This window comes from Pavona decussata, unplaced genomic scaffold (assembly GCF_977016875.1).
Source record: "Pavona decussata unplaced genomic scaffold, jaPavDecu1.1 SCAFFOLD_53, whole genome shotgun sequence".
NCBI classification, from domain to species: domain Eukaryota; kingdom Metazoa; phylum Cnidaria; class Anthozoa; order Scleractinia; family Agariciidae; genus Pavona; species Pavona decussata.
Window position 1 is genome coordinate 4,460,001 of NW_028145475.1, and position 8,967 is coordinate 4,468,967.

The 8,967-nt window shown below is 39.1% G+C and overlaps 1 protein-coding gene across 4 annotated transcripts in view; it reads left to right on the forward strand.

Moving 5' to 3' along the window:
- Positions 1-8,064, forward strand: part of LOC146480605 (alanine aminotransferase 2-like) — a 24,417-nt gene extending 16,353 nt beyond the window's left edge. For 2 of the 4 annotated variants that reach the window (XM_085109793.1, XM_085109796.1), the window contains 6 exons: positions 762-881; positions 2,909-3,038; positions 3,753-3,966; positions 4,438-4,546; positions 7,216-7,281; positions 7,750-8,058. In XM_085109793.1, the coding sequence (XP_084965919.1) occupies positions 762-881; positions 2,909-3,038; positions 3,753-3,966; positions 4,438-4,546; positions 7,216-7,281; positions 7,750-7,929 (819 nt within the window). In that variant the 3' untranslated portion in view covers positions 7,930-8,058. Of the gene's footprint in view, positions 1-761; positions 882-2,908; positions 3,039-3,752; positions 3,967-4,437; positions 4,547-7,215; positions 7,282-7,749 lie in introns of all 4 variants that reach the window. The other 2 variants (XM_085109794.1, XM_085109795.1) reach the window with 2 other exon arrangements.
- The last annotated feature ends 903 nt before the right edge of the window (positions 8,065-8,967 follow it).

The following is an 8,967-nucleotide window of genomic DNA, read 5'->3' on the forward strand; positions in this document are numbered from 1 at the left end:
TGACAATACCATGAAAACAGGTCATAGAATTTCAGTATGTACCCCTTCCTCTTGTCACAGGAACTGTGAAAATTGATACAAAACATCACAAGAGAAATGTCTAATAGTGTTGCTTGCTGTAAAAAGGGCATAAGTGATGATTTGGCCTTAGAATCCAATTTCTCCATAGAATGTAATATAAGAAGCACAAGCAGCAATTAAAGATCAATTTCTCCTGTCGCAGGGAAACACAATATGAAGCATTATGGACCCAAAAGCCTTCTTGAATGCATGAATTCACTATTTTATGCCCGCAAGATGTGGTCAAGCTAATGTTTCTTGTAATGATTAATTTTTCTGTGCAAATGTTTTCTAAACATTTTTCAACATAGAGAGGACAACAGCCAAGTTTAAATAATGAGAGAAAATAGATAGGTCATGGTGCTCCTTTTAGGAGAAAATAACCATTTAGTAATTGGCTGGGCTTAATTAGCATCAAGGGAAACTAGTACTGTATCAAGGGAAACCCATTTTGTTTCTAACATGTACATGCAAGAAATGATGCACAGTAAGAATAGGCAATGCAATTCAATGGAATCACCATGCACTCAGCTCTCAAAATTTTGTTCAATTTCACCATATTTTGAACTCTTTAGTTCTCCCAGAACCCACCGCCACAAAAACTAGGAGGATTTAACCCCTCCTCCCCCCACCCCACCCATTACCCCCCACCACAGGCTGGCTACACATTAACAAACGTTTCTCAATTATCATCACTTTAGGTTATGATGGGTGTTATTCAAACAGCAACCAATGAAGGAAAAGGTTCTGCTGGGGTAATGATTCCTGTCCCAGGATACAGTATGTATAAAGCAAGGTTATTGCAACACAACTCCTATCAGGTAACAAGGTTTTTCATGTCACTTATCTATATATAGTAGTAAGATCTTGGTTAACCAAAATGAAGGCTGTTTAACACGTTTTAGACTTAATAAACTGGGTTTAGATTTTTTCTGAAATAACTAGTGAATTTGATAAGTGGGAACTTCATTATTATCTAGTTGCTTTTGTTTGAGTATTTTGTTAACAATAATTATCAACAAAATACTAGAAACAAAAGGCTACAATTATTGTACCCCTATTACATGCTATGAAGAGTGAATGATGTCTCAATAAGACCATGCAGATTGGCTGACCACTAAGCTCAGTTGGGAGAGCATGGGACTACTGTGGAGGTGGTCGTGGGTTAAATTAAAACCCAGCCAGACCAACACTCAGGGTCTTTACATAACTGAGGAGAAAGTGTTGCCTTTGAAATGACATCTGCAAACAGTTAGACAATCTAGTTTTCTCAGACAACCTTCCAGTGATCTGGAGGCTGGTCAGGTCACATCTCACGTGACCTGACCAAATCACTGTGAACAAGACTCTAGCAGAATCGAAAGCTTAGAATTTTACTTTCATACAGTGTAGAGTCAAAAACTTATAAATTCAACCAAAATAATTTATGGTGGAAATGATTTTATCAGTGTACATGTAACTTATAAAGAGACAAAAACCATTTCTAATAGCAATCAATACCAATTGAAGAATAAATCCTTGTCGATTTCTATTGGCAATCAATAGTAATCTAACTCACGCCTTTTCTTTAAAATTTAATTTTCATGGTTGCCATCAGCAATCGATTAATTGATTGATATCAATTATTGTTATCGATTTTCAGTTTATCGACTGATTACCTCTGGGTCATAGTGACCCATAAATTTTCCAAAACAAAACAAACAAATCTGGTAACCGTTATGGTAAGTCCTGGAAAAGATATTTTGTAATTTGAGACTGTTTCGCCTTCCGCTAAAAACATTCTTATATGAAGCCTAAAATTTAATTGTCGTGTTGACATTTGTCCATATAAACTAAGCATTAAACAAAACGAATAAAAGCAGGTACAAGCTTAGGCTGCATACCACGTTATTTCCTTTCCACTAAACATTGAAGCAGGCGCAAGAAGCCAACGAAAGCTGCCTTTTCGAGATCTTGGAAACGACGCAGGCTAGACGCTAGGGGAAAACTGACGAGTTTTGGAGTCAGCTCACAAAATCAATTTGGTATATTTAGACTGTATAATCCAACATACCTTTTACAAAGTTTCGTCTAAATTTGCTGCACCGCCGGTCGCACAGCCGCTAAAAAGTCAAAAGCGCTTACAGTTCCCGCCTGGTTCTCAGGACCTTCTCTGTTTTTCTCTCGGAGAGGATGTTGGGTGATGTGAGTCCCAAAAAAGGTCACGCAATATTTCCTCCCTTGTTGGAAGGAAGGAAAGATAATTTGCGTGAGGAGCCGAAAGAGAGAAGGGGGCTAGTGTGAGTACTGTAAACGAGGAAACATTATGGAAACGTGTTCCCAAACTGTTTTCCGCTCACACGCAGTGGAATTAAGCAAATTTTCTTGAATTTCGCGCCAAGCATTAAAAACTTCCAATCTTCCAACTATGACCTGGCTCAATGGAGAAGTGTGACGTAAGTTTTGACCTTTTATGGTAAAAATACTATAGCTTAGTTGCAAAAACAGTTAGAACACCAAAAGAAAGAAATCACCTGAATTCTTGAAAGGAACAACTCAAGATCTGTTCTAGCGCATTTTGGAGACAAAAATACTCGAGAATTTGAAAAACATTAGCTTGCGATCCATTTCGACCCATTCCATTTGTGGTCAGGACAGTCCTAGTACTCTGGGTATGGTAATTGATAGCAAAACTGGGCCATAAGATAGATCTGAATTACGTGTCTAATTGAATTTTTAGTGAGCGTTACACTATTAAAAGGGGTTCCTCTTGACAGTGGGAAAATATTGCGTTCAGTAGACTCAACTCTCCCGTGTGTTATAATCAGTGCAACACATTTTGTATCCATTTAATGGTTTTTTTCTTCAGATATTTTACCACCTTGATGAAAACAAAAACTGGGCCTTGGACATCACTGAACTGAAAAACAAGTTGGAAGAGGCCAGGCCACACTGCGTACCGAGGGGCCTTGTGCTGATTAATCCAGGCAATCCCACAGGTATGTGTACGATCTCAGGCTGTTCACGATGAGTTAGACTATGGCGCACTTAGCCGCGGCCATCGATTCTACCCCCTACCCGCCCCTGGCATTTGAACTTTTGAAGATTGACTTGTTCAAATCCTCACCCCCACCCCTGGGGGGTCAAAAAACCGTCAAATGCCCCAGACAAATTTTGATCTTCAAACTAACAGCTGTTCACGCTTTGCAGTCAGCGATATATTATTAACACATTCAAAGACGTTTCTGAAGCAAAGGTAAAAACATTTACTTGAAAATGTTCAAATTCATGTCCCACAAGGAGGCTTATTGGTTTTCTTCCAATATCAGCTTATAGCCTCCTTATAGCGGAGCCCCTAAGAAAGTCTTGGAAAATCGCTATCGTGAAGGAGGTTGGGAAATGTCGTCTTCTTTTATCATAAAATTTGGTGAACTTTTGCCTTGAATTTCTCCAAGAATTATTAATGGTTTGAGAGGCTACAATAAACTCTCGAAAGAGTGTTTCGTAAGATTCGCGAAACACTCGAAATTGGTTTTTAAAAAATGTCCCGGCTGTGCGACGTTTTTTTTTTTTTTTTTTTTTTTTGGACCCACTTTTGGTGTTTGGAAATCGGATGAAAAACTCTTCTTCGTGTTTGATAAATTATTTGCAGGTCAGTCACTCTTTACAATCAAAGTTCTCTTAAGTAACAGACTAATTATTATGGTTTCTAGGTCAAGTTTTGACTTATGAGAATATTCAAGAGGTGATCAAGTTTTGTGACCGAGAGAAGTTGGTGTTGTTCGCCGACGAAGTTTATCAAGACAATGTGTACGCCGATGGAGCTCAGTTTCATTCGTGCAAGAAAGTCCTGAGGGACCTGGGAACTGAGTACAGCGAGTTTCAACTCATGTCGCTTCATTCCAGTGCCAAAGGATATACCGGAGAGTAAGATATGTGATGTGACAAAGCTAACCAGCATGTGACCACCCAAAACAAAATAGAGAAACAGCGCCTCGGTCCGATGACAGTGAGGCCTAAAACTAAACCAGCCACAGAGATCTGGCCAATGGTAATAACCGCAGTGAGGCAACCTGTAAGCAGATCTCAAGCAAAAAATACACAAACTGACCTCCAAAAACAAAAAAACTAAAATTGCCTTAAAATATAGAACAACCGATGCTTTTCATGTCTTATTTTTCGACGAAGAGTAAAAAAAAACGATGAACAACTGATACTGAACCATTTAGCCCTAACCAGGCAAAAGTCTTACTGGAAGCATTGTTGAAACAGTGACTCTGAGTGAAACCCTGCAACATGCATGCACCAATGCAAACAGCGTCACCCATTTATGGCTTCCTATATAGCTTTCTCATGATCACTCTAATGTCCATGATGTGACATTGCCGTTTCTTGCAGATGTGGTCTTAGAGGTGGATACATCGAGCTGACAGGATTGAGTGATATTGTCAAGCTTCGAATAAAAAATTATCTAAGTGCAAGATCGTGTCCTTCAACTATAGGGCAGGTATGAACTCACTGAAACACAGTCTAGTAATGGTTTGACAGGTCAAGGCTAGTTGCACACGAGAAAGTTTTCCATGACAAGTTTTGTTTGACAATTTTGACTTAATCGTGTGTATATGGGTGAAAGGTGAAAAGCTTTTTGCGAACTTCTTCAGATCTTTGAACAAAGAGACTTGTCAACTGAAGGAAAACGTGACTTCTTTTGTAATGTTTAAAACACGAACAGCAGTGTTTTATCGGAATTTAAAACCACGAGGCGCAGCTGAGTGGTTTCAGACCCGACAAAACACGTGCTGCGAGTTTTTTTAACTCGCGGCTTCAAAAACATTCCTGGAAAAGCGTGTGTCGAGAGAGTTCATAACAACGATCCTTTTGTGAACGTTGGAAATTAGCAACATACTAATAAGGAGGAGAATTATCGGGTTTTAAAACCACTGCACATGATGTTTTATCGACCATTTGATAGGTCAATGGCTTATGAATTATTAATGAGCTTTTGAAGTCGTATGTAAGGAAAAATAAACAATGGCACCCAACACTGGATCTGAAGGTTTCGTCGGCAAAATATCAGCTCAAAATTTCGTTCCTTTGGGTTTTGGAGGGGAACTGACATGTCCTTGAAAGACGAGAAAGGTAATCAAGATTTTTCGTAAAGTCAACAACAGCTCGTAAATTCAGGGAATAAGATTCCGTTTCCTAAAACAATTCTGCAACTTAATTTCAGCTTAAGTATCGGAACAGGTCAAACTATATTAGCTTAGACAGATATGCCTCTAAAAGAGCACAAAACGATCTAAGAACGAAGAAACCAATATTAGAAAGAACGAATGAACGAACGAAGAAATCAATATTAGAATAAAGCCGGCACTAATGAAGTGAAGAACAAAATCTGATCGCTGACCTTATGTTAGGAAATTAACAATGCACGTTGACAACGCGAAGTAAATTTACGTTACACTAGATTAACGCAAATTTTTCAAAAGTTAGGTTTACGTGCATTAAATTAACGCAAATTTTTCAATAAGCATCTTGCTTTATTTACTGCGATTTTCATAATTCTTAAAACTCACACTTTACATTTCTGAATGCCAAACTGCGTTTTGGCTTCCGTCAATAAAACCTTCCAAGACAAGTGCACGGATGTTTGTAAGTTTTTTTTAAGCTGAAAATTTGGTTTTGAAGCCTAACTAAACCCTATCAATTCAAAAGATAGTGATTCTGAAGAGCCAAAAGAGGAGTCATGAACTAATAAGGTTTTGTAATGAAATAAAGGTGCTTTAAAATAACAATGTTATAAAATAGCGTGCATTAAATTTACATCGACATTAATTAAGATACATTGAATTAACGCGAGTTTTGTAAAATCGCGTTAATAAAGTGCATTGTTAATTTCCTATAGTCAGGTAAGTTTTGACTGATATATTGGAATTTTTTTTCTTAGCTTTTACAGTTTTTACACTTTGAATCGTTGTCCATTTTTAGTTTCTAATTTTTAGTATCATTACTTGGCCATGGATTACCTGTAAACTAGCTAATTAAGCTAAGCGTAAATCCCACGTTAAATAAAGTATCGTATCGTATCGTATCGTATCGTATCGTATCTGAGAACACAGGAGACAACAATATAAATATTTGTTTGGCTGAAATGTTCTCGTTGGCTGCCCCTGATAAAACTTGTCGAACCAGACTTGTCTAAACCTTCCCGTGTACAGTCATTCTTACGCTGAAGAGGTAAAATGTAAGAGGACCACTGTGTCAGCCCATGTCTCTTCCCTCAGTTAATGTAATACCGCATCCTCGTTCCCAGAGCCTACGATCTTTTGGTCGGCGGTTGAATCGTAGGCACCAGGAAACTGGGTACGAAAATGGTTACACGGTGCAGTACAGTGCAACGGCTGTGTGAGAGGCTACGTAGGTTGGAGTGAGCGGGATTGGTGTTGGATTTCAAGTATCCAATAACTGATTCATAAAACATTGTGGTTTTATCGTTCTTTCACATATTAAGTTTGTATTAAAGAACGTTTAGTTTGGAAATTGTTGCCGAACATTTTAATAAGAACATATTAACGACAAAAAAAAAAGGCCGAGATCGCCGTTTGCATACATTGCACATGTTGTCAATAAAGATCAAAGGTTTCGACACGTCAGTGAGCTATGTCCTGACATTTTGAGGTTAACTGGCCAGCCTTTTTTTAAATAGAGTTCAAGTTATCGGGGAAAATTTGAGCCAAGGGAAGGTAACATGAGTTCGAGTTAGCTGATAGTAAATGACTGAAAAACTGGGGTCCAATCCGGGGGAAATCGGATTTTGTTCGAGTTAGCGGGGAGTTCGGGTCAACCGAGTTCGAGTTAGAGGGGTTCTACTGTAGTACCAGAAATTACGGAACTCTTGCCTCTGGCGTGTATTCATGACTCAGATACTAATACCATATTAAGTGGTTCAATGTACATATCTTAATTATGTGATGTCCCAACATTACTGAAGTGTTTGTGTGTTCCGGGGTGTGTTCATGTGTCTTGAATTCTCGATTGGAGTATCTGGAGAATTTTAAAATCTCCAAGTGCTTCTAAGGAGATTTGCAAAAGCTAAACATTTTCCTTTAAGTGAGTAAAGACAGTCACAAACGCGTGTGCACATTTAATTTCTTACGTTTTTCGTTGTTTTTCTAGGTTATCATGGGACTTGCTTGCAACCCTCCTAAACCGGGAGAGGAATCGTACGAACTTTTTCTGAAGGTGAACATTCAAAGATAATACTCGATTGATCTTACTTACCCAGCCAAAATTTTAAAGATTCACTGATTCTTTATAACTCTATTGGTTTGGGAAAAACAGAAAAGTGTCTGATTGCAAACTTTCATTTAACATTAGAGTAGAAGAACTTATTCAGTCCAAGATAGGATGCATCCTCTCCCGTTCAGCCTAATAAAACAGCCGAACATTCGCTTTATCTCTACGTTTTCTATTTACTGGATAAGCGTTTCAAAAATGTTTAAATCGGGTCGTCAAAAACAGTCAATCTGATGTCCAGCTGGTGCTTGGGTTCAGAATTACTCCAGTCTACTGCTACCAATTAGACACGCGGCACTACTCAGGGTCCCTACGTAATTGGCTACTGCCTCGCGGGAAAAGTTACAAACAGTCTACTTTGCAGATATGGTCTTCTTGTTGTGATCTTCTGTATTTGTTGAACTTGTCCCACAGGAGTCAACAACCATTCAAGAATCCTATAAGAAGAAAGCAAAGTTGACGACAGAGATTTTGAACTCATTGGAGAGTATCAAATGCAACGAGGTCGCCGGTTCAATGTACGCGTTTCCGAGGATAACACTGCCACAGAAAGCCATCGTAACTGCTGCCCCTGCTCTTTTTGTGCGGCCGTAAATGAAGGGACTAGAGAGAGACTATTACTGCCTAGGGAGTGGTGGACAGTGTGTTTAGATGCGCTTGACCATTCTGGTTCCACTACAGCTAGATTTACAGGGCTTACAGATAAATGACTGGCCGGCCTGCGATTATCAATTTCAGTTGGCTTAGCTTACTTCCCTTATATTAGTTCTTCCAGAAATCTGTGAATGCTGCTTATATCCAACAGAGGAAAAAGCTTCTTTCTTTCAACCAAAAGCTTCTCAAGAAGAAAACTAGTTATCGTCAAAAATTCTGATTGATAGCAATGTACTTACTTTGTGCACAACTGTCCTTTTCCGCTTAGGCCCAGGGTCTATCGCCAGAGGAATTCTACTGTTGGCAGGCGTTGGAGAAAACTGGGACTTACATGGTACCAGGCCACGCATTTGATATGAATAGCAAAGGCAACAACATCTACTTCCGGTGAGACAATTTTTCTCTTCTTGCATGAGAAGTTAATGGTAACTAGTAGAGCACAACAGGCCATTCCCGAGTTTCTTTCTTGTGAACCTCACTACGAAAGCGAGGCTAATTACAAAGCTTTTCTTGTGAAAATTAGTTTTGTTTGCATATGAAGGAAAACTAATTTTCATAATAGAAGTTATGTACGAAAACTCGCATTCATAACGAGGTTCAAACTTCCTACAAGGAGATTTAACGCCCGTAATATTTGAGAGCACCACCAAAAGCACTTACAGGTACAGAGGTCAACAGGACTACTCTCATAGTCCACTTTGAAAAAGAGTAATGACCTGGGTCGAGGGTAGCTGCCCAAGGGATTGTGGGAAGGTTTAGGGGACGTTGGCTATTATTATCGTCCCCCAAAACAATCCCACAATCACTTGGGCAGTTACTCTCGACCCAGGCCATCACTCATTTTCAAAGTGGGCTATATATGCGACTCGATGGTACGCGTTTATGAACCTGGGTTACCTGTGCTAGTCTAACTGAAGATACTTTTTCTTTCACAGGATCACCATTCTCCCTTCGGAGGAAAAGTTTACTCCCATGTTT